Source organism: Nothobranchius furzeri, chromosome 17 (assembly GCF_043380555.1).
Source record: "Nothobranchius furzeri strain GRZ-AD chromosome 17, NfurGRZ-RIMD1, whole genome shotgun sequence".
Lineage (NCBI taxonomy): Eukaryota > Metazoa > Chordata > Actinopteri > Cyprinodontiformes > Nothobranchiidae > Nothobranchius > Nothobranchius furzeri.
This window is the reverse complement of record NC_091757.1, coordinates 57,348,372-57,374,543: the sequence shown is the minus strand read 5'-3', so window position 1 is coordinate 57,374,543 and position 26,172 is coordinate 57,348,372. Positions and strand designations below refer to the sequence as shown.

General features: G+C 42.0%; 2 protein-coding genes across 4 annotated transcripts in view; one reads left to right on the top strand and one right to left on the bottom strand.

Annotated features, from left to right (window-relative positions):
- The first annotated feature begins 671 nt into the window (after positions 1–671).
- naaladl1 (N-acetylated alpha-linked acidic dipeptidase like 1) lies at positions 672–12,251 on the top strand. The gene is made up of 19 exons (XM_070546234.1): positions 672–1,007; positions 1,131–1,303; positions 1,461–1,582; positions 6,565–6,684; positions 6,762–6,954; positions 7,063–7,156; positions 7,241–7,345; positions 8,042–8,127; positions 8,695–8,814; positions 8,896–8,981; positions 9,373–9,436; positions 9,589–9,656; positions 9,741–9,832; positions 9,944–10,037; positions 10,633–10,714; positions 10,801–10,974; positions 11,563–11,650; positions 11,728–11,820; positions 11,898–12,251. The coding sequence occupies exons 1-19, from the start codon at positions 808–810 to the stop codon at positions 12,073–12,075; spliced, it is 2,232 nt and encodes a 743-aa protein (XP_070402335.1). The 5' UTR covers positions 672–807; the 3' UTR covers positions 12,076–12,251.
- A 13,486-nt stretch (positions 12,252–25,737) lies between these two features.
- The window catches only part of atosb (atos homolog b), a 29,077-nt gene continuing 28,642 nt past the window's right edge, over positions 25,738–26,172 (bottom strand). For all 3 annotated transcript variants that reach the window (XM_015973219.3, XM_015973217.3, XM_015973218.3), the window contains one exon: positions 25,738–25,995. In XM_015973219.3, coding sequence (XP_015828705.3) covers positions 25,842–25,995 — 154 coding nt within the window. In that variant the 3' untranslated portion in view covers positions 25,738–25,841. The remainder of the gene's footprint in view (positions 25,996–26,172) is intronic.

Sequence of the window (26,172 nt, the reverse complement as noted above, 5' to 3'; positions counted from 1 at the left end):
GGGGTCTTTTTGTTTTTACAAAAGTTTTCATTAAGTATAAAACTGACCCAGTTCTGAGCTCTGAACTAATTCATTCCTTTTTCTTGACCTTTAAGGCAGATCGTGGGGAGTTTTCTCTTTTTGTTTCCATTTAGGAAACACGTCCAAAACATTTTGTCACATGATTTTATAAAAGTTAAAGCACTGAATTCTTTCTTTTCTTTGCTAAAAAAAATAAATAAATACTGTACTGTCTCATGCAAATGTGGTTTTGATCGTTACAAAATGATTTTTCACTCACTTTACTACTAATGCGCGCACACACACGCACACACACACACACGCACACACACACACACGCACACACACACACGCACACACACACACACGCACACACACACACACACGCACACACACACACGCACACACACACACACGCACACACACACACACGCACACACACACACACGCACACACACACACACACACACACACACACACACACACACACACACACACACACGCACGCACACACACACACACACACACACACACACACACACACACACACACACACACACACACACAAAGGGATAAAGTTCATCCTATCTGCAAACATTAATGAGTAAACTGGTTGTGAGTCATGAGAGGTGACTCCAGCTGCGGCTGCAGTGATTTATTTAGGAAGGACATGATCATATCTTCTGGATTTGTAGGCAGCACCCGAGTCATCATAAAAAATCTTTAGGAGATCTTTGTTTCTGGGACAGAGCTCCGATCCAGGAGGCGTTCTACAGATTTGCTGCAGAGCTCATCCCAAGGTGCAGAATGTTGAAGCAGGTGTTGATCGGAGCTCTGTGTGGCTCTGTCGTACTGACTATAGGAATCCTCATCGGTCACTTTGGAATCACAAAGAGCGGGAACTCTGCTCCGTCCTGGGTGAAGGATGTGGTGAAGGATGTGGATGAAGATCTCATACAGCAATTTTTATCTGAGGTGGATAACGTCAAAATTCAGGAGAACCTGAGGTGAGTCAGCACGGGCGTTAGATTCTCCTGCTCTTCACCTAACTGCAGGATGAAAATGTGAGAAATTCAAGTGGAATTTGTGTTTATTTATTTATTTTGTTGACTCTTGTGATTGTCCTGCAGGGAGTTGACAAAAGTTCCTCACATGGCCACCACCGCTGGAGATGAGCACACGGTGCAGCTCATGCTGAAGAGATGGCAGGACCCAGATTCTGGCCTGGATCAGGCCTGGAGAGAAGAATACATGGTCTACCTTTCATTTCCCGACCCTAATAAACCCAATAAGGTCTCTGTTGGTGAGTGAAAAGGGTCCTGGATGTGCTTCAGTGGGAAAGGACGTTTAATTTTCCGTCATTCATCCTATTAAACCGTTAAAAGCTTCATTTTAAACCGTTTGTTTTGGACTGAGTTTTGCCCAGATAAAGATCCGTTTTGCTGACTTGTTCGTTGCAGTGAACCCGTCTGGATCTGTGTTACACACCGCCAGAGAAAAGGAGAAGCCTTACACTTCAGACCAAGAAGACCCTGAGGTGGTCCAGCCATATGCTGCGTACTCTCCTGCAGGAGAGCCAAAGGTAAAACGTCCGATTGACATGAGAACAAATTTAAAGTCACTTACAAATTTAAAAAAAGGTGATGAATATTGACTTTGTGTGCAAATGTCTCCATTTGAAAACTTACTAAAAAAAACATTCTACTAGTTGCACTGTGTTTGTGCACAGACATGTTGTGTACCTCCTGTGTTTACGAGGCTCACAGCTTCTCGGAGTAATTCTCTTAAACTGTAAAAATCACACGATGTTCATGTTTCTGCCTCATAAGCAGACGAGTCACATGTCAGAAGCTGGGAGGCCTTCTTTCAACTCTGCATCATCTGACTTTATATCATCACTTTTTCGCCTCAACCACTGTGTGCCATCAGAGATCGACTTTTAAACATTTTCTAAATTCGTTTTTATATTTTTACATTTTTTGCTTTTGTGAGGCGCCTCGTGATTTTTTATCTTGAGAGGCGCTATATAAATGATACTTTCTTCTTTCTTTCTTCTTCTTCTATTGATTTTAAAATATTAGGCATTGCATGACTTTTGCATACTCTCACCAAAATTACTGCAAATATGGATTTGGCAGTCTAAATGTATCTGATTTTCTATCTCTTATCTTCCTACATCTCATCTCAGATCTCTAGAAAAACTTGTTTTCTTCTTTTTCACATCATGATCTGCTTCTGAGCAGGTTAGGGATCTACCCACCGCATAACTAGTAGATACTACTGGTGTCTATCTCCAGCGGTCAATGGGCAATCAGGTGGGGGTACACCCTGGACAGAGAGCCAGTCCATCACAGGGCAACACAGAGACACACACACACACACACACCTAAGGACGATTTAGACAGACCAATCAACCTAACAGTCATGTTTTTGGACGGTGGGAGGAAGCCGGAGAATCCGGAGAGAACCCACGCATGCACAGGGAGAACATGCTAACTCCATGCAGAAAGATCCCAGGCCGGGAAACTGAACCCAGGACCTTCTCGCTGCAAGGCAACAGCTCTAACCACTGCGCCAGTGCGCAGCACGCACAAAACTCAACACCCCTGACTCTCAAATGTTGTTCTGAAATCTGTCTACGTGTGTGTTAGTGAGCACTTTGTTCCGGTTATGCCTTACATTACTGCGTTACAGCAAAAGCAGTGCATTAAAGTAATTAATTACTTTTGTAACTGTTCATTGGAACGTACCAAGTGGTCAAATTTTCGCCTGTAAATTGACCAGAAAAAAAACTTTCATTCAGGCCTCCAAATCCAGAAAGTTCTGCTTCTATCAACGATGTGGTTTCAATAAAACAGAAATTACTTCCCGATTAATTCAGTTTCCAGCTGACTCCCGAGTCGGCCAAATCGGGGAAGAAGCAATTTTGAAACCATCTCTTCTGACATCCAGTCGAAAGCCTCTCTGCAATGCTGCGGCTGATATCAGACAACGGCTCTTCTAAGAGCCAAACAAACAGACTTAGACACAAAACAAGCATTCCAGCTTCCTGTCGTCATCTGGAGTGATCTCAGACTAAACGGGTCCTATCGGAGCTAATCTACAGGTTCCTGATAGCGAGAGGTCCACTCCACCCGCAGTGACCCTCACAACCAGTTGACCCCCTGGATCGCACGAGAATCCCCACACAAAAGGTGCGTAGATTCGACACGGACTGCGTCGGATAACCCTAACCCTAACTTCCATTACAACACTCCACACATCACATTAAATCACTTCATATCCATTACATCACACATCATTATTCATACCTCGTCATGTAAAATCATTAGTTTAAGAAAAAGAAATACAGTCATTTTTATACACTATGTCCCTTTAGGCCCTAGGCCTTTTCTCTTTGGGCCCTGGCGCCTCCCAGTCGGGGGCCTTTGGAGTTTCATGTCCCAGGTGTCGGTGATGGTTTGCATTCCCCGAGCACGGCTACAGCTACAACCACAACAGTTTAGATTGTAAACAAAGCTATTTTTGGTTTTTGATGCATCAAGATAAAATAATCCTTGAACTTTATTTTAGAAGAGCCGCCCTGTGTGAACGTGCTGACAGGATGGAGGTTGTGAGTTCAAATTCCATTTAGGATATTTAGTCTTTTGTTTTATTTATTCCAGGGGTCCTCAACTAAATTTGTTCTAGGTTGTTTTTTTCCAGCAGACACCAGAGACGGCCAGACGCTCTTCTAAAATAAAGTTCAAATATCATTGTGTCTTAATTTATTACATTTAAAATGGCCTTGTTTCCCGTCTGAGCTGTTTGATTGTGGTTTTATATGAGTCTGGAGAATGTGGACAGTTGTTTATGTTTGGGACATGAAACTGTAGAGGCCCCCATTGGGGGGGTGGGGGGGGGTTAAACAGGATGTACCTGACTCTGTCTGAATTAATACGAAGTGTGTTTATGGTCCTTGAATAAATAAAGTAACTATAACATTCTTATTAAACATTCAAAGATCACTCAGATTGATATTTTATATTTATATGGAATGATCACATCCTATTAATCATTTTTAATAAACATGTAGTGAAAATAATCCTCACTACACCATTTACACTAGAAATCTCTGCAAATGTGTTGAAAAAAAAAAACCAATCAAACTTGGTCTTTAGTAGCTCTGGAAGCACCAAAACTTTTAAATTATATTTGTAATAAAGATTTTATTTTGTTTTACTCCACTTATTGTAATCCCTCCCCCCGATAATTGTTGATGTCGTTAGGCCCTATTGTGTTGGAATGCTTGTTTTGATCATTGTCTTTAGTTTGAAAACTTTGGATGCGAAACATGATGGCAGGAAGAACGTTTCTGGATTATATATTTTTACGAAAATAGAACACAACTACAATGTAAAAATAAACAAAACATTTTTTATGTACTCTGGAGAGAAAATCGCCCCGGAAAGGAGACAGAACATGTTGAATTATTGACAGTTGTCTTTTATAGTTAAAGCGGTGAATGCTGGTTTACTGGTATCATTAAAAAGGCGGTTTCTATCAGTTGTCACATTTTCAAGGCTAAAAGCATTTAGATGTCTTATCAAGTGCTGATAGGTTATCAGTTATCCCACAGAAACACCGTGTGAAACAGCAACAGCAGATTTTGTGACTACATGTTTTGTTACATCACTTTTTGTGTCGTAAAAGTTGGAACGGAGAACGGGATTGTGGGTTCAAAGGGGCAAAAATGGCATTTTTTGCAAAATCAAAGGGAATCCAGAGTAGTGAAGGACTTTGTAAAAACTTCTGGAGTTTCAGTTGAGTTGAAATGTGTCAGGAACTAAAAAGAAAACAATTTGCACCGTTACATAAAAAAATGGCACAAAGGCAAAAAAACTGACCAAAGATTTAACAAAATTTAAAGGGACTTTACAGTTTTGAATTTTTATGCTCGCAATTGCCCCCGCAGGCCAAAAGCGTAACAGCAGCTTCAATAGTAGGCTCGTGCACAAGGCGCATGCTGTACGTGCACACTCCTTAACAAAAATTATAGCTGAGACAGTCGTGTGTGTGTGTGTGTGTGTGTGTGTGTGTGTGTGTGTGTGTGTGTGTGTGTGTGTGTGTGTGTGTGTGTGTGTGTGTGTGTGTGTGTGGCCCGGAGGACAGAGTACAGGAGAACGTGCAGCTAATTAATTAAATAATGTGGTTCTGTAGCTTTCTCTTCAGCACAGCCGACAAAGGTTTATGATGGGTCAGTCCTCCTGCATGCTCAGATCATTCCCTTCCCTTGCTTGAAAAATTGTTCCAAAATGAAAGTTGAACCCACATCTTTTTTATCTGTGAATTCAATGCCGTTCGGCGAGTCTCAAATAAAAATTTGGGCATCTTACTGTAAAAAAAATATACCATTAGTGTAAAAAAGAAACTCTAAATAAACTATGTTCACACCCAGAATCAAACCCGGGTCTCCTGCACGAGAATCCGATGCCTAACTAGATGAGCTAAAGCACCAGTGACATCTTTTGTATCTGTATTATTCATATTCCTGATGACAGCTGAAACAACGTCAAACCAAAGAACGGTTCGGAGTGAAAATGGTTATTTTGTTGCTAATTAGCAGGAAATATCTAGAAGAAAGTTCTACAGAAAGTAGCTAAGGGTCCTCAGAAATGTAGCTAGCTTTGTCACTAGGCGTTAGGAACAGCGACAAAGTGGCACTGCCTCTCTCTCTGCTGCTAAAGCTACGGATAGCAAATGCTACGGGCGATGCCTGAGCGTGAACGCGCATGAAGCAGCCTGCTCGACCCGAGCATATCTCTTTTTCTGTGATTTTACAGAAAAACAGGCAATCACAGTAAAAATGCCAGGGCTCATTCTACAGGACCAGGGCATTGCAGGAGAATGTAAGAAGAAGACATTTATTATTTCTATACATGTTTTGGCTGTCACACTTCCATAATGTCCCTTTAAGTTGTGATTTTAGGAAAACGGTAAAAATGAACAAAAAGCCAAATCAATTCAAAATAGCAAAGTTTTCCTAACTGTTTAAAGTAGGAGTGTTTATTATTGGCTTTTTCACAAAAATCTAACGGATATAAATCAATATCCCTCAATGGAAAAAGAAAAACGAAAGCATTTCAGATAACCAACATCACATATCTCCTATTGTTCATATTTATTAAACATCATCTGTGCAAAATGAGACCGCTGCTTCAGTTAATTGGGCCAATAAAACAAAAACATCTAAAAACGATGCCTCAGATCTGTCATGTTGTTGTTCTTCGGAGTGAAGCTGAAGAGTTTGATGTATAACGTGGTTGGAAAGTTGCGTTGCATTAAAAGCTTTTAAATGTTTTCCATTCAGTGTTTCCATATAAAGTCACAAAAACAAAAGTCACAGCGGTCATGTGAACAAGTCCAACGTTCTCATGCTCGCACGGGTAAATTCAGAACAATTCTAAAACTTACACAATTAAATGAATGTTTATAAAACTGCAGCAAAAAAACAAGAAGATCCACATCTGAGGATTTAGACACGTGAAGGTGTTGATAGAATATTTCATTTTCTGGTGTTTTCAGGGGAAGCTGGTTTACGCCAATCAGGGGAAACCCAGTGACTACCACCATCTGAACCAGACCATGGACCTCAGAGGAACAATCGCCATCACCAGATATGGAGGAGCAGGGAGAGGAGCAAAAGTAAAACCCAAAGCAAATCCAATCAAGTATTAAGGAATCCAGCTGTTGAGCAGATTTAACCCTCATGCTTTCTGCAGGCCATCAACGCCGCACCCTATGGCATCATCGGTGTGCTGGTGTACACGGATCCTCTGGACATCAACGATGGCCTCATGTCTGATGTTAACGAGACGTATCCTCACTCCTGGTACCTTCCTCCCTCCGGTGTGGAGAGAGGCTCTTTTGGGAGTCAGTTTGGAGATAAGCTCACTCCATATCTGGCCGCAAAGGGTAATAAGTGTCTTATAACAACTGTTGCTCTACTAAAAGCTCCAAACATTCTGTCACAGTATGTAAATAATAATAAATTGTTGCATAATTTATTTTTAAATGTTGCAGGAGACACCTACAGAATCCCAGAGGAGAGTATTCCAGGGCTCCCTCCCATCCCGATTCAACCAATTGGATTTAAGGATGCGTACACGTTGATTTGGTTCGTGAAAATCCAGGCGTGGAGCGGTAATTACTCAAAATGAGTCAAAATCAACACATCTCACTATTTTTGGTGTGATTTCAGTGAGTTGGGTGGAGATGCAGCTCCTCAGGACTGGCAGGGAGGATTCAACTGTACCTACAACTTCGGCGCTCCGGGATTCAAACCAACATCGGTTTTTAACGACAGGTTATCCAACATATTTTTATTATTATTGTGTTATGAGCACAATCTGAGAAATCTTACTATTGTTTTGTGAAGATGAGAGTCGAATTAGCAAACTTGGTAACACTTTACAATAAGGGTCCCTTTATTAACATTACTTAGTGCATTATTAAGCATTAATAAGCTTTTAATGTATTATCTGCTTAACTGTATTTAATGCAGTAATAAGCAGACACCCCCTGGCCCTTTGTCCTAACCTTAAGGACATTTAATAGTAAACATTAACAGTGACTTTAATGAAGGGACCCTTTGTTTATTAATGCTTAATAATGCACCAAGTAATGGTAATAAATGGACCATTTGTTTATTAATGCTTAATAATGCACCAAGTAACGGTAATAAATGGACCCTTGGTTTATTAATGCTTAATAATGCACCAAGTAACGTAATAAATGGACCCTTGGTTTATTAATGCTTAATAATGCACTAAGTAACGGTAATAAAGGGACCCTTATTGTAAAGTGTTACTGCAACCTTAACCCCCTGAAACCCTGGATGGGCAGATTGTTTTATTGCACTGTAATATTTTATCGTTCCAATTTTTTATGATTTAATTTAAAAAGTTTAAAAACTGTATTATTCTGGTGATTTTGAGGTACTTTGGATCCCAAACATCAGCTTACTACATGTATTCAAACCCACTTATGATTTCAATCCTAGTGATGTAAAGCTGGACATCTTCAACCACGGAAAGATCGTAAACTCCTCCAACGTGATGGGGGTCATCAGAGGAAGTGTTGAACCAGGTGAGAGGGAAAACAAAATGGTGATTGCTTACAGCTTTTAAAGGTGTAGTGGACTGAAATAAAAACGTTTTATAATCGGTCACTTTGAGTTTTTCATGCAGGCTAAACATGAACATAGTCTCCTTCACCTATCTCCTGCATTAGCTTCTAATAGAAAACGGTGAAACTCTAGGATCATAGATCTACATCACGTAGAGAGTGATCTTGACTCATAACGGGGAAGGCTGCTGTTTTAACGTCCGGGAAACAGCAGTGGACGTCTAACTGTTAGCATTAGCTACTTCACCACACGGCAGAAGCTCCCCCAGGCCTGTGTTATTTGTGGAGATAAAACATCAGCATTGCGTGTCAGTTGCTGTTATCCAATCTGGGGCGAGTTATCCAAATATCAGGAAATAAGGCTCTGAAACCTGCCGTCTGAAGCTCAGCATCCAAGAAATGGTGCGTCAGTATATTATTTCACCCGATAACGACTTACAAGGTTTTCATTCCTACTGCAACTGTATCGATTAACAGTCAACCACTCCTTTAATATTACTGTTATGGTCCATGCGTCTGGGCCTTCAGACAGGTACGTGATCTACGGGAACCACAGGGACAGCTGGGTGCACGGAGCCATCGACCCAAGCAGCGGAACGTCGGTCATGCTGGAAATCACCAGAGTGCTGGGAGGAATGGTCAAACGGGGTGAGGAGGACAGTCGATGAACACGGGATGGCTAAAAGCTTTGTTTGAAAATGGCTAATCTGGGGTTTCTCTCTGTGGCAGGAAAATGGAGGCCTCGCAGGTCCATCATCTTTGGAAGCTGGGGAGCTGAAGAGTTTGGCCTGATTGGGTCTACAGAGTATGCAGAGGTGATCATTAACATGCTAATTCCAGTCTAAACAGTTCAGAAGAAAAAAATGTTTTGTGTTTGGCCAAAAAACAAAAAGTTCCACTGGTTTAGAGACGTGCCTCCCAGTGTTAACCCCCTGGAGGCAGGCGTTGCAGATTTGCAACAGTTAAAACCTACCTACCTGGTTACTCCACACAGGTACGTCAGGAGCATTTTTTAACTCCGAAATTACCCTGAAGGACTTAGTTGTTCATCCTTTTATCAAAACTTATTTTGAGCCTGAGAGCGTTAAACTGGGTTATCAAATGCTACTCAGTAGGTGAGTAGATTGTAAAGTTTATCATCATGGATAATCTGGCATGAGATTACAGAAATAATAAAACAAACCCTAGATCATTTCCTTCCTCCAGGAATACCTCACCAAGCTGAGTGAACGCACCGCTGCTTACATAAATGTGGACATAGCCGTCTTCGGTAAGAAGGTCACGACTCCACTTCAAACGCCACTCACGTCCTTATCCAGAGTTCTCATAGGGGACAAAACACGCACATTTAGAAAATGACATCATTTTCTCTTTACACGAGCTGAAACATGTTAGCTTAAGTCAGTCCTTTTCCTTTTGCAGCTAACGCCACGCTCAGAGCCTCTGGGATGCCCTCAGTGCAAAACGTCATCTTCAAAGCCTCAAAACAGGTTTGCTAGTGTCAGCTTTTCCAAACCGGAATGAAACAAACATGAGGAATATTTCAAATGTGTGTTCAATCGTTTGATCCTAAGGTCAGTGCACCTGGTCTGGACTCCACAAGCGTGTATGAGAACTGGATTCGGTATTTTAACAGAACCAGCCCGACCCACGGACTCATTCCAAGGTAGAAAGACCTGATTAAATGAAACGGTGATCATGTACGGCATGGCATATTTAGCATGTTTCCATTAAAAAATGCATCAGTGTTAATTTTTCTGATGTTTTCCTTCCACAGCGTTGGATATTTGACAGGAGCAGGGAGCGATTACGCCGCCTTTGTCCATTATCTGGGAATCGCTTCCATGGATATCTCATACACATATGACAGGGTATGAAACATGTCTCTTCATTTACTGAGTAGTACGGAAGCGTAGACGCGCCGCACGGGAAAAAGAGCAACGTCACATATTTTATTGTTCCAGCAGTATTATTTTATTTTATATTATTTTCTAATTATATTGTAGGAATGAAAATTGTTTACTGAAAACAAAAAAAAGTATTTTGTAAGAACGTGATTTATCACATGATGGCATGATAATTTATTGTTTGAAAATGTTTGATTTGTTTATAATGTAAAACATTTTCTAGTATGTTGTAAGAAAGTTAAAATGAGATCGTTATAACAATGAAATTACCCCGTTATAACATGTTATCGCTCCAATTTTAATTTGCATGGGTAGCAGCTCGGTGCTTCCGTAGATATTCATGTTGATTTTAGAGCTGAATAACTGATATGGAATGCAGAAAGTGGTAAAACGTGATGTTCCTTGGAAGGTTTCAGCTCAGTTTTTGACTCATGCAACAGAAAATCGCTGACTTAGCTGAAAATACCTGAAATATTTTATTATATTTAAGATGTTTCCTTTCATCTCGGTGACTCATTATGTGTGAGATCAGAACGATTAACTGTAGATGTTCTTACAGAGTAAAACAAATGCTCGGATTTATCCTGCTTACCACACAGCGTACGACACCTTTCACTACGCTTCAAAATTCATTGACCCTGGTATGTGGCTCTTCTTTTGTGTGTTTCAAGTAGATGTGGTGCAGATGGCTCTATTGGCAACTTCTCAATCATCTTCTTCCTCTCAGGGTTTGTCGGTCACCAAGCCGTGGCCAGGACAGCAGGAAATGTCCTTATCCGACTGGCTGACAGTCTGGTGTTGCCGTTGAACTGCAGTGACTACGCCGAGAGTCTGGAGGAGTATCTGAACACAGCAGTGAGTTTATACCAGGAACAACTACAAGCTAAGAACATCTCCATGGGTAAGGACAAAACTAAACTGATAGAAGCTGTTGTACAGCGTTAAAAAATTATTTCAGAAGGGTCTTGTTCCTGGAAGAAAGCAACTCAAAAAATGTCTTAGACAAAAGAAAAATCTGTGTTAACACGAGGTTTTCAGGATAACTGATCTTAATGCACAGACTGCATTGGTGCCAAATTTAGATGGGAGCAGGGGCGGTTCTATGAGGGGCCCAGTGCCGCCCCAACTGCAAGCTTGGGCCCCCCCTGTGCCCCCTCCTTCAATTTTTTGTAATAGCTTGACCTGATGCTAGATGTGGAACGACAGCTTGTGAATGCTTTTATCTGAAGTTGAAAAGAGATGCAGAGACAAATCATGCTGTCACTGACATGATCGCTATATTAATGTATTTTTGCAAAACATTTATATTCTGAAATTCATTAAAACTGTGTTGTATTTAAAGCAACTGTAACCGATTATGTCATTGCAAACTAAAATTTGAAATACTTCTAGAACCTCACTTGGACGGGAGCCAACCAGCAACTTAGGGAGCACAAAAAAGTTAATTTTTTTTTTTGTAAATCCTAACCCGATTTCTGTTTCACTTCAGAGCCGCTTAAACGTGCCGTGTCAAGCTTTGGTAAAGCAGCTGAACATTTAGACCAGGTGATCCACAGCTCAGACCTGGCTAATGAAACGTAGGTGCACTCATATGTGGACTTAATCATCTGAAAGTTGCATTTATTCTCTTTTCCTTATCCTTTATTCTTTTCAGACCTCTGAAGGTTAGAAAAATCAATGACCAGCTTATGTTGGTGGACAGAGCTTTCTTGAACCCTCTGGCATTCCCAGATAAATATGGATACAGGTAAGATTGTCATTTTAATGGTGGGGTGTTTATTTTGCACATGCCCACTTATTGGTTCATGCCGTTTTGTCACACAGACACGTTATCTGGGCTGCGAGCAGTGCCGGCAAGCCAACCTTCCCAGGTCTGGCAGATGCTTTTGCCAAAGCTGAATCATCAGGACTTTCAGGCGACTGGGACAAAGTGCATTACCATCTGTCAGTGTTGAGCCAAGCTATCGACGCGGCTGCAAGCATACTGGCTGATGTAATCTAAAGAGACCAGCGCTAGAAACCAGAAACTTGGGAATACCGTTACATGACCGTGACCCAAGAACCAACACCTGATATAAATCCTTGTACACACGTAGCCCAGTATTCCTCAGAATGAAGATATTTTTCTACGATTTGGTCTGTCATCCACATTAAAATAATAAATGATACTAAAACAGATTCTATCAGAAAACCTCCGACACAAGTTTAGATTTGCGAATTCTCCAAGCGTTAGCTTGTGGACGTCAATAGCCGGGGTTTTAGGTTTTGCACCATCACCGCCTGCAACAAAAATGCTCCGACATCTCATGTGTGACTTGTGTTTACACTCACTATGTAGAAGACCACAGGCAAAGGACAACGTGACATTGTTTATTGCACATCTAGGTGGGGAGGGGGGGGGGGGGGTTCCTCAGGGCTCTGTTTTGGGCCCCCTGCTGTTCTCCCTCTATCTGCTACCACTGGGACTGTTGTTTAGAAAGCACAACATTAATTTCCATCTCTATGCTGACGATTGTCAGCTGTATATGCCTGTTAAACAGGGGGCCAGAGGTAGCATACAGCAGCTGGTGAATTGCCTGCATGATGTTGCCCAATGGATGGGGTCCAACTTCCTTTCTTTAAATGAGGGAAAAACTGAAATAATAGTTTTTACTCCAAATGACCACCAGCCCCATGGATTGGACCTTTCATCGTTGCTCCCCTACGAGAAGTCCGTGATTATGGACTTGGGTGTCAAGATAGACTCTGGTCTACGATGCGATAGTCAGGTGAACTCTGTTGTTTGTTAGTGTTTTTATCAGTTAAGGCTCTAATCTAATATTAAATCGATCTTAACTAAACAGGAGTTGGAAACTGTAGCGAATGCTTTTATCATCTCTAGGCTAGAGCCCTGCAACTCCCTCTACGCTGGCTTGAGCCAGTCCTTAATGACTCGGCTCCAGCTGGTCCAAAACGCTGTTGCCAGATTTCTGTCTGGAGCACGTAAGTGGGAGCATGTCACTCCCCTCCTGACAGCTTTGGACTGGCTGCCAGTGAAGAGTTGCATCTTGTTAAAAATCCTGGTCCTTGTTTATCAATCTCTGTCTGGATCAGCGGCACCATATTTAACCTCCCTGCTGACCCGTTACGTCCCTGCAAGATCGCTACGTTCGGGTCAGAGTGACCTTTTGGTGGAACCACGATCAAAGCGTAAGTCTAGGGATGATGGTGCCTTTGCAGTTCTGGGCCCTCGGCTTTGGAACCAACTCCCACAAGAAATTAAACAGTCCACACCGCTGCCCACTTTTAAAGCAAGGCTTAAGCTGTATTTTAGGTCTGTTTCTTAGTTGTTTTTATTCACATTTTAATGTTTTTGATCATAATTTTGGTTGTTTTTAGCTCGTTTTTTTTTAATGTTTTTATCTCTGTATTTTCTTTTAGAGCTGTTTTATTGTGCTGCTTTTTGCACTTTGTTCAGCACATTGGGACCCCTTGATTGGGGGTGGGAAGGGGCTTTATAAATGAAATGACTGATTGATTGATTGAATGATTGAATGGTTGATTGATTGATTGATTTAAGGAATGTTTATCGACAAAGTTGCTGATGATTTGGGGAATTACTGTCACCTACAGGCTTGGCATTCCCATGAACATGCTTCATAATGTGCTGAATTTTTTAGTGAAAAACAAGGTGCTGCGTACCCAAGTATTTTCCTAGACAGGCAAGGAAGAATGTTTGGTTCTACAAAACCCCAGCTACGTGTGTACATGGTCCACATGTGTATGTTTAAAAAACACGTTGAAGGGGAAATGGACACTTCAGAACCAGAGACAAAAATATCCATTTCTCACTGAGACAAAGCTGTAGTACTGGTTCTGACCACCAGGGGTCAGTAAACACCACATGAAGCAAAACATTTGTTGCACAAACATCAAATCAAGCAACTTGGAATTTCATTTTAAGTAGAAACTGGAAACCAAATAATTATGTTTTATAGAAATCATGAAAGGGTGCTTTAATAAGAACCAAAGTTAAGCAAGTTTTTCCAAAATTAAAGACTTTTTTCTGATATTCTGAATTGTGTCGTTGCATAAATAAGGTTGTGAGTCATGAATACATATATTCCACAGTGTTGTGGATAGGCGTTGCCTTGGGTCACATGGTGTCGGTAATAATAATAGTGATTGCTATCACCTGTGCAGGTGATGGAATGGGAGAATGAGTGGGTGATGGGGGAAGTCAACTTTTTGCTGACCGCTCAAGCTTAGAATGTTTTTTATTTATCACTGTTTTCAACGGATTTTAAGGCTTTAATAACAAATAAAGGAATTTTTAACCTGGAACTTTGACTTCGGAGTGGAACAGCGGGCGCGTCAACATTATTCCCCTATTCAGCTGCTCGGCGACTCAAAGGCTTGACAGTCGCCAATATTTGTCAGCAAAAAAAAAGACTGCGTGGGACGGCAATGGAGCTGCCCGCAATCTGCGCTGAATAAACGCCGACGCAAGCCCACACACCGCCGCCACTTCACCCATTAAAGCGGCTCGTCTGACAGATAAGGAGGAGACGACGGTGGTATGTAAACCGTGTTTTGTGCTGCGTATTGCTTGTTGGAACGCAGTGTGGATTCTGATCATTTGAGGATGTTTTTGTGACACGCCCACCGCTGCGTTTGCTCTTGGACATGATGTATGTGTGTGCTGTGGCTCTGCAGGCGTTCAACTGAGTTTGAAGGATTTCCTGTTGCCTTTGTTTTGGATTTGGAATGCTGCTGATGTTGAATGCTTAAAATGAGTGGATCACAGGCATCTGTTGCTGGAAAAATTGAAAAGGATAAAAGATTAATTTCTCTCACTGAGAAAGCCCTTGCAAACAAAGTTGAAACCATCCAAACAGATCGGAAAAGGCATGTAAATAAAATGAAAAGTCTCATTACATCTCTTAAAGAGCTAATGAAAGATGATACAAATCATTCACAAGTCAAAAAACAGTTTGATGAGTTAACACACCTATTTGAGCATGCCAGTGCTTTGCATGAATCTTTACTTTCTCTAATCTCATTTGATGAGAAAAACAAAATACATGGTTCTCAAGCATCGCTAAATACAATAAAGGGTTTATGGAGGATGTTAAGATATGGCTTTCTGAAACTGATAAACGTTCGGGGAGGCCATCATTTGACAAAGCACAATCACAGGAAACTTCCCTGGGAGGAGAAATGGAGATGTTAGAGCACCCTGGAAAAGAACCTCAGTCATCTCTTAATCCCCAGAATGATGTTAATGATGATGTGTTACCATCCGACAGTGTGTCAAATCAAGGCAGTAGGTCAAGCTCAAGAGTATCATCTACTTCATCTGCACGTCTCAGGGCGGAAGCTGAAATGGCTGCCTTGCTCGCACGTCAACATATGCTGAAGGAAAAACACTCTCTGGAAGAGCAAGAGGAACAATTGAGGAGAAAGAACAACTTCAGCTTGAAGCAGATATAGCTGCAACTGTTGCAAAGGTTAACGTGCTGAGAACTGGATCCACTATGCGGAGCGTCGCTTCACGGAAATCTAATGGAATGGAATCATATTTGAAAACAAAGAGAAACAGCCATGGAATTCTTGATGCGGATGCAGAGACTTTTGTTCCACAGATGCTTACAAAGGGAAACACAATCACTGGTAATGCAGAGCTTCAAGTAAAAACAGTGCAACAGACTATGAAAAGGGAAAAGCCTGCACCCGCTCTTATGGGGCCTTCTGATGCTTTTCGATCAATTCCACCTTTTCCTAAGCCACAAGCTGCTCATCCAGTAGCCAGTGAAAATCTGTTGTCCATTATGGAAAAACAAAATGAATTGACTTGTATGTTGGTCCATCAGCAGAGTCTTTCTTCACTGCCCAAAAGGGAGATTCAAACCTTTGATGGTGACCCTTTACATTTTCAGGCCTTCATGCGCTCGTTTGAACAGGTCATAGAAACAAAGACTGGTGATGCTGGCGACTGCCTGCATTATCTTGCACAGTACACCAAAGGGCAGCCCAATGAACTTGTTAAAAGCTGTCAAAATATGTCTGCGAGTGCTGGATATGTAAAGGCAAAGACTCTGCTGTATGAGCACTTCGGGAATGGACATGTGATTGCATCCGCTTATTTGAACAAAGTTCACTCATGGCCACTGATTAGATCAGAAGATGGAAAAGCTCTTCAGGCATATTGTTTGTTCTTACGTGGATGCTGCAATGCAATGGAAGAGATTAGCGATCTCTCTGAATTAAATACACCCGCCAATATGCTTGCTGTGATTAGAAGACTGCCATATAAGTTAAAAGACAAATGGCGAACAGTAGCATGTGACATTCAGGAGAGGCAACATCGCAGAGCCGCATTCACTGACATTGTTTCCTTCCTTGAGCGTCAAGTAAAAATTGCAATAGATCCTGTCTTTGGAAATTTATGCGACGTTCCAGCGACACATCTTTCAGCCAAGGGCAGCAATGGAGGGAAACGTTCTCCACACCTAAGAGCTAAAGGAAGTAGCTTCGCTACAACAGTCTCTGATGTCGAGAGACAGAATCAGACATGGATTAAAGATCGGCACAGCACTGTGAAGGTTTGTTTTTTCTGCAAAGGCGGACACACACTGGAGTCATGTGCTCTGCTTGATAAGAAACCTCATAATGAGATTTCTTTTCTTAAAAAGAACAGCATCTGTTTTGGCTGTTTGTGTACTGGGCACATAAGCAAAGAATGCAGAAAACGCCTTTCATGTAAAATCTGTGGTCTTAGACATGCAAGTATACTCCATATAAACCATAAAGAGAAGAGTGAAGTTAAACCTGGTAATGAGGCAGATAACATTCCAGTTACGATCCAGACTAGTGGCCTTACTGGGGCCGGTGAACAAGACTGTAAGCTTGCCATTGTGCCAGTTAAAGTAAAATCCAAGAGAGGTCAAAGAATAGTGGAAACGTATGCCTTTCTGGACCAAGGGAGTTCAGCGTCCTTTTGCACAGTGGGTCTTATGGGTAAGCTGAATATTGATGGGAGGAGGACAAAGATTCTCCTGCGCACCATGGGACAGGAGAAAGTGGTGGACAGTTTCATTGTACCTGAACTTGAAGTTGCTGGATTGGACAGTGACATGTACTGTGATATGCCTAACCTCTTCACTCAGCATAAAATGCCTGTAGATCTTGGTAACATCCCAAATCAACAGGACCTGGATGACTGGCCACATTTGAAGCATGTTCATTTGCCAGAAATTAAGGCCAATGTGGAGCTTTTGATTGGCATGAATATGCCCAGAGCTCTAGAACCTTTGGAGGTCATCCGGAGTGTAGGTGAAGGACCTTTTGCCATTAGGACTGTGCTGGGCTGGACAGTTAATGGGCTACTTAATCAAGAATGCTGTGGAAGGCCAGGATGTCTGGCAACAGTTACTGCCAACAGACTTTCTGCTGTCACACTGGACAAGCTATGGAAACAGCAGTTTAAGATAGACTTTCCTGAGAGCAGCAATGATGAACAGATGGGGCTGTCAAAGGAAGACATGAAGTTCATGGAATTGGCCAGCAAGACGGTGACCTTGAGGGATGGGCACTACAGCATTGCCCTGCCACTGAAAGACCGAGACATAAGAATGCCTGACAACCGTGCAATTGCTGAGCAACGAGCCTTAGGTTTGAAGAAAAGGCTCATCCGAGATAAAGACTTTCACAAAGACTACACTGCTTTCATGACAGATCTCATATCTAGAGGATATGCAAAGAGAGTGCCAGTCGCAGAATTGGAGCGCAGCGATGGGAAGCTTTGGTATATCCCTCACCATGGGGTTTACCATCCTACCAAGGGGAAGATGCGGGTCGTCTTTGATTGTGCAGCATCATTCCAGGGTGTCTCCCTTAATGCGCAGCTCCTGAGTGGTCCTGACTTAACAAACGGCTTGGTTGGCGTACTGACGAGGTTCAGAAAAGAGCCAATTGTTTTGATGTCTGACATCGAGGCTATGTTTCACCAGGTGCATGTGCCAGAAGAAGATGCTGACCTTTTGAGGTTTCTTTGGTGGCCTGGTGGTGACCTCAATCAGAGCATGCAAGAGTACAGAATGGGTGTTCATTTGTTTGGGGCAACGTCTTCTCCAAGCTGTGCTAACTACGCCCTGCGGAAATGTGCAGAGGACAACAAAGCATACTTCAGCCAGCAGGTGACTGACACCATTCTGTATAGTTTTTATGTGGATGACTGCCTTGCTTCAATATGCTCTGAAGAAGAAGCCATCAATCTTTACTCAGGCCTTAGAGACATTTGCGCCAAGGGTGGTTTCCACTTAACAAAGTGGATCAGCAATAGCCGCAGTGTTCTGGCAGTCATACCTGAGGAGGAAAGAGCAAATGAAGTTAAGGACCTAGACCTCGATCGTGACCTTTTACCTGTTGAGCGAGCATTGGGAGTGAAGTGGTGCCTGCAGTCAGATGCATTTAAGTTCTGCATATCCATCCCAAACAGACCATTGACTCGGAGAGGGATCCTATCCACAGTAAGCTCCTTCTATGACCCTCTGGGGTTCCTTGCTCCTGTTATCTTCACAGCCAAGAGGATCCTTCAAGATCTGTGCCAGAGGGGGATAGGATGGGACGATGCTATACCATCAGCAGTTGCTGAAGAGTGGAAAAGCTGGTTAGAAGAATTGCATCTGTTGAACAATATCTGCATCGGACGATGTTTAAAACCTCCTGATTTTGGAGAGACAACCACTGCTCAGTTGCACCACTTTGCAGATGCGAGTGAGAAGGGCTATGGGGCTGTTACCTACTTGTTGCTGCACAACAGTTGCTCACAGACGCACAGTTCCTTCATAATGGGAAAATCCAGGGTGGCACCTTTAAAACCAGTCACCATCCCTCGCATGGAATTGACGGCAGCAGTGGTAGCAGTTCGCATGGATAGAACGTGGAAGAGGGAGTTGAGACTACCTCTCCTAAACTCTGTCTTTTGGACGGACAGCACTGCAGTGTTGAAATATATAAATAATGAGTCTTCCAGGTTCCGTGTTTTTGTGGCAAACAGAGTGTCAGAAATCCTCAAGGCTTCTAGTGCCTCCCAATGGAGGTATGTGAACACCACGCATAACCCTGCGGACCTTGCCTCCAGAGGTGTGAAGGCTGAGACCTTTTTGCGTGACACTGAATGGATATGTGGCCCTGCATTTCTTACACAGCCAGAGAACAATTGGCCTGTTAACCCAGAAAATTTGCAAGAACTTCCACGTGAAGATCCTGAAGTTAAGGTGTCTGCTGCCATCAACGTCTCACAAGTGCACGATGATGATCATCCTCTGACCCCTTTAATCCATCGTGCCTCATCCTGGACTCGTCTCATCAGGGTGATGGGTTGGATTTTAAGGTTCAAGATGTTGTTATTGCATCGCAGGAAGATACATTTTCAGCCTGCATCTGATCCAATTCAGTCTGAAGATGCTCAACATAAGGTTGATTTCCGGCATGGCTTTCTTTCATTGGGAGAGATTGAGGTTGCTGAGATGCAAATAATTAAGTTCTGTCAGAGGAAGAGTTACGCTGAAGAAATTTCTTGTCTCCAAAGGGGAGAATCTGTGAAACGAAGCAGTCACATATATAAGTTGAATCCTGTTTTGGAGGATGGTGTGCTGCGGGTTGGCGAACGTCTCAGTAAGGCTGTCATGTCAGAAGACTCCAAGCATCCTGTCATAATCGCTAAAGAGCTTCACATTTCCAATCTCATTCTACAGCATGTTCATAAGGAGGTGGGTCATGGTGGAAGGAACCACATGCTCTCAAAGCTGCATCAGAAATATTGGATTCCTGGTGCTGGTACTCTGATTCGAAGCATCATGTCGAGGTGTGTGACCTGCAGAAGGTTTCATGGAGCTGCAGGACAGCAGCGGATGGCTGAGTTGCCCGGAAGCAGAGTGACCCCTGAGAAACCCCCATTTAACTTTGTTGGAGTGGACTATTTTGGTCCATTTGAAGTGAAGCGTGGGAGAAGTCTTGTGAAGCGGTATGGTGTTATTTTTACTTGTTTGGCGATTAGAGCAGTACACATTGAGGTTGCCTCATCTCTTGACACTGACTCTTTCATTAACGCCTTACGACGTATCATTGCAAGACGAGGTCAGGTACAAGAATTGCGCTCGGACAATGGGACTAACTTTGTGGGCGCAGAGCGCGAGCTGAGACGAGCTATGGAAGAGTGGAATCAGCAAAAGATCTCTGATGCTCTGTCCTTGAAGGGAGTGAAATGGATCTTCAATCCCCCAACTGGATCGCATCACGGCGGAGCATGGGAGCGGCTGATTCGTTCTGTCAGAAAGGTCCTTAATTCCACTCTCCAAACGCAGCATTTGGACGAGGAAGGGCTCCAAACTGCTCTTTGTGAAGTGGAGTCAATCCTCAACAGTAGACCCATTACACTGGAATCCACTGATCCAAATGATTTGGAAGCCTTAACACCAAATTATCTCCTTCTTCTCAAGTCCAACCCGTCTTTACCACCTGGTCTGTTCCGGAGGGACGATCTCTACGTACGCAAACGATGGAGGCAAGTTCAATATATATCTGACCTGTTTTGGAAAAGATGGACTAAGGAATACTTGCCACAACTTCAGCGGCGCCAGAAATGGGGAAGGATTAAACGTAACTTTATTCCTGGAGATGTGGTCCTCATAGTGGATGATTCTGCACCTCGTGGTTCCTGGATCATTGGGAGGGTCACCGGTGCTGTACCAGATGAAAAGGGGCTTGTGCGTCAGGTCTGGATTAAGACCCCAACCAGCCATGTGCGCAGACCCGTTACAAAGATATGCCTTCTTCAGGAGACCTCTGACCCATGACGGTGACTTTTGACACGATGTGACATGGCTAACTTTGAACTGATTTCGTTATGAGATGTACGTCGCAGACTGACTATATTTAGGCTAAGTGCTGGTAACCTCTGGCCTATGACTGACTGACCGTGTGCAGACAGAAGAAAGGAAGAGAGGAAATGAGAAAACAACTTTGCTGGACTTTTGAGTATGATATGTGGTCTCACTGGGTGTCTGTGTTGTGATGTAGCATATGAGTTATGGTGTCAGATGTGTAATTATTACTGTGAGAATGTAATAATTAGGGGCCGGAATGTTGTGGATAGGCGTTGCCTTGGGTCACATGGTGTCGGTAATAATAATAGTGATTGCTATCACCAGGGCTGGACTGGGACAAAAATTCAGCCCGGCATTTTGATTGGAGACCGGCCCATCACCTGGTTTTTTTGGAAAAGACATTAAGCCTTACGCTGTTTCTGACACACACCAACGTACACTTTCTTATTGGTAATATTTATGTATCAATCTAATAAACGTAAACCTACTCCATCCTTCCTATCCTGGTATTCTAAAAAAGTAGGGTTGGGGGTAAATGATTATTTTTAAAATGATTATTCTGACGATTATTTTATCGAATAGTCAACTATTCTAATGACTATTTAGATGATTAATCTAGCGATTATTTTTCTATTGCACAATTAATAAAAACCAAAAAATCTTAAATTCCTCCAAAAAATTGATAAGTTGTTACTGTAAGAGAATAAACACTACAGGCCTTCCATTTTGTATAACACTGCTTTTATTGTGTTGCGGTTGTTTATGTTCTGGTGACGTGTAGAACTTGGGAGTGCAGGCTGCTGCCTGAGAGGTGGTTGGAGACGGAGTGTCTCCATGCTGCTTTGTTTTGGTCACTTATGTGCGTGAGGCAAGTGGTGTTACGACCCTTCCTGTGGAGTCAAGTGTAAAGGGTTAAATTTACCTAAATATTGCCTTATTTATTATCTCTTGATGTTATTAGTCCCTATTTCTGTGGTTAATTGACAATAGTTTCCTGAAATGTTTCTCCTATTTTAACTGTAAATCCTTCTAGCTGTTATATTTATAACAAGAAACAGATATTCGGACGGAATATTTTCATGTTTATTCGAATATGATTGTGGAACACACCCAGCATCATAATAAATGAAGTAATATTTATGCCAATTTAAGCCTTTATGGGTGATCAGGACACTGATCAATTTTTGGCAAGGGAAATGATCATTTGTTGCCATTTTTGAGGTGTTTATGAATGTGGAAGACACCCAGCATCCTGTGATGGCACTAATAACATCAAGAGATAATAAAGTAATATTTAGGTACATTTAACCCTTTACAGGTGACCAGGACACTGTAATGAATTTTTGGCAAGGGAAATGATCATTTGTTGCCATTTTTGAGGTGTTTATGAAGAGACCCAGCAACCTGTGATGGCACTATCAAGAGATAATAAATAAGGTAATATTTAGGTAAATGTAACCCTTTACAGGTGACCAGGACACTGTAATCAATTTTTGGCAAGGGAAATTATCTTTTTTTTTTTTTTTTGCCATTTTTGGGGTGTTTATGATGATACAGTAGGCAGTATGAGTACAGTAACATCAACAGATAATACATAAAACCCTTATTTGGTCAGCCTCCATGAAAATCTGAGCGATTCAATCACTTTTTGGCAAGTAAAATGCCATTTTAGTTGTCTACAATTAAATCATCAATAAAGAATTTAAAGATATTTTGAGGCGTTTCTTATAGGTAAACGGGAGGGTGTAGTCTATTTGGCAAGTGACCAATCTTAATTGTATGTGCTGAAGAGCTTTTATCTTGTTACTTTTAAATAGAGCAACGTAATGTTTAGCAACTTACACAGTGTCATTAAAGTCAATGCTTGATCAGTTTAAATACTATTTTTCCAAGTAAAAATGTGCCCCAAACTAGTTAGCTGTGGCTCCATGTCAAGTGGACTAAAGAAAGGAAGGGGAAAAAATTAAATCGCTGGAGAATTGTTTATTTACATTTATACAACGTTTACATTCAATACAGGGTGCCATTTTACATTATTTATTTTTTTAGTATCAAGGCTGTAACATAAAGAAAGCCAGTTCTTACCACAAACCATCTTTCAATCGCAAATATTGCAAAAAGGATTAATATATCCTCATTGTGAACGTTTAAGACAAATAGCAACACTTAAAACAACTTCCGAACTGGAAAAACTAATGTGGCAAGGTGGATAAACGACGGCCCGGATTGTATTCGATCCCTAGACTTTCGGGGTGAGAGTCATACGCTCTAACCAGTCAGCCAAAGGAACATCCCCTTGACCAACTATACAGGGTGCAAGATCAATCAAGACATTGTGACAGGATGCTCACTGCCACATCTTCCTCCCTCTTTCCACAAGCACGTCCTCGTGTTCCCGCGCAGGGTGCCACAAACACTGCCACACTAATATCCGCGATAAACATCTGTTTAAGTACCGGAAGAGGTTATCTTTGCTTTCTGAATGTCCATCTTGCTAGATATGCTGAGTTTTAGGGCGAAATCCTGGGGAATTTTGTCTAGAAATGCAATTACCTAACCGTGCGCGATCCCGCGGTGGCTAATCATTTTTTGGCAGCGAGTCAATTTATGGCACAACACCGGCTCGGGTTTCTCCTCCTCCTCCCTCTTTTCTTCTCCAACCTGTCGCTGGGCTGAGGCTCCATCACTTCCTAAATTGACTTTACTTGAACCTTCACTACCAAACAACTGTGAGATTTTAACACATGTGCCAGCATCAGCCAGCCTGAAGGGCCAGTTTCTTTTTTAGTCGAATTTTCTCCGCTCCTCCTTTCCGTTTTTTGTTCTCCATTTTGTAAAGCTCGTCTGTCTGTTTACTGAGATTCACAAACAACTGGCGGGTGCATCAGACCTCTGGCTATTGGTCCAGCCCAGAGTGTATTATTACCAATTGGCCAATCCACCAACTTTTACGAGGCGTCGCGTGGGGCGGCGCGGACAAGTTGTCTGCAACAACTAGAGGCCAGGAAAAAAAAAAAACAGACACCGGCCCATAAAAGATGAAAGGGTCGGCCCAGCGGGCAGTTGCCCGCTATGCCCTATGGTCAGTCCAGCAGTGGCTATCACCTGTGCAGGTGATGGAATGGGAGAATGAGTGGGTGATGGGGGAAGTCAACTTTTTGCTGACCGCTCAAGCTTAGAATGTTTTTTATTTATCACTGTTTTCAACGGATTTTAAGGCTTTAATAACAAATAAAGGAATTTTTAACCTGGAACTTTGACTTCGGAGTGGAACAGCGGGCGCGTCAACATTATTCCCCTATTCAGCTGCTCGGCGACTCAAAGGCTTGACAGTCGCCAATACACAGTATTTTTAGCAAGAGGAAATAAAATAATGTTCTTTTTTCCAGTAAACATTCACAATGTTGGGTGTTAATATTTGCAGAGCTGCCCAGAGGTGGGCTTTAGCCACCGGGGGGTTCATTCAGGGTAGCGGAGGTAAAGTTTTCCCTCATCCGCGGTTTAGAAGCAGATTTTACATTTTGTTGATGGCACACATTCTTTAGACAGCTTTTATTTAACAACTCAGATCTTTTTCATCTTATATTCAAGATAAAATTAAAATACTGCAATAAAACATCAAAGTTTCATTTTAAAAGGATGTTGCACATGATTTCACATCTTTATCATATTAGCATCACGTTGCGCCTGACGCCAATGCCTTAAGTCTGCATATTATTATCTGTGGCTCTAGAAGGTTTTTTTTAACTTATGAACATGTCCTCAGATTAATCTAATATTTTCCAAATGAAAAGAAGCAGGATTTTACGAGAGGTGCATCTCAAACCAGCTTCACTTTAAATAAATAAATGACCTGATTTTACATGTTTTTAAAAGGAATTTCTACATAGTTGCTCTCTTGCAAAAAAGACAAACATGGATCGTCCTCACCAGTCGCAGAGTTTATTCTTTTAAATATACATAATCTCCCCCAAATATTAAATAACCCTCCCCCCACACTCAATTCTTTGCTTTCTCCTCCTCCAAAAGAAAGCTTGTCCAAGCTCAAAACACTCTACATTGTGCAGCATATTGCTTCTTAAGACATTTCTGAAAACATATTACAAAAAACTACAGTTTGTCTTTTTTTTTGCCAGTATTTGCTTTAACATCAGGCTGCTATGAACACAATCTAATAAAAGGAAAACGGCACAATGTCCTTCGGTCTGGCTGCATGAGAAGAGCTGGATCTAAGGAGGTTTTTTTAAATGACGTGTCCACAGTGGTTCATACCGCAGCAGGTAAAATGATCAAATATCCTTTATCCCTCCACAGGAGTCCTGATTCTGGTCAAATTAGGTCATTTAAAAGTCCTTTTAGACCATTATGTAATAGGGACGTTTGTATCACTAGTGTTTTATCACCTCCCACAGTCAGGAATTGCCTTTTTACAATTTCACTTTTTAAAATCTAATTTAAAGAATTTTTGGTCCGATGAGGCAGTCGATGCTGCAGGCAGAGAGAAGGACAGTGTGGAGCGGCACTGGAGGACAAGGCATGCATGTTAACACTTAACTCAGAGTCGTCATTGAAAGTGTTTTCGCTCTGATATTTTATATGCGTGTGTGTGTGTGTGTGTGTTTCTTTCCTTGTACAGCTGAAGGTTTTGAAAAAGTCCTGCTCAGGAAAAACCTGCAACTTTTACGTCTCCAAATGAACTCCACGCATTAAAGAAGGACCTTTTCAATGGCCGACACTGTATGTGTCATGTGTGCTTGTGTTGCGTCTCATCAGCTCTTATCAACTCTTGTGTCCGTTATTCCTGCAGTCTGTTTATTCGTTTCTCCTTCCTCTACCTCTCGAAGCAACGAAGGAGCTGCATTTTTACTGGGCAGCTTGAAAAGATCAGGCAAAGGGGTCACATACGAGGGGAGTATTTGGGGTTTCTTGGCACCTCGGTGAAAGATTTCAGCTCATACGGAATCCCTGTATCCACTTCAATGGATTTACGGGAAAATAGCAGCCGGATATCGTTGTGCAAGTAAATCTTCCCAGATTTGGAGCTCTGGAATCTGCAAAGACATGAAACAGATTTTTAAAAGCCTTATTTATAGTACAACATTAATGCAAACAAGTGTGGAGACATAATTATTTCATTTATCAGAAATTCTGCAAATGTTTGTTTTAAAAAATGTACCTTACATGTCCTCATCAACAAAACAGAGGTGACACAGCCCTAAGCCTTTAAC

Excerpts from the sequence above, each read along its gene's own strand:
- naaladl1 (XM_070546234.1), top strand. The coding sequence starts at position 808 with ATGTTGAAGCAGGTGTTGATCGGAGCTCTGTGTGGCTCTGTCGTACTG. Across the intron at positions 1,583-6,564 it reads CTCCTGCAGGAGAGCCAAAG|GGGAAGCTGGTTTACGCCAA; the intron begins GTAAAACGTCCG and ends TGGTGTTTTCAG. Across the intron at positions 9,657-9,740 it reads TCTTCAAAGCCTCAAAACAG|GTCAGTGCACCTGGTCTGGA; the intron begins GTTTGCTAGTGT and ends TTTGATCCTAAG.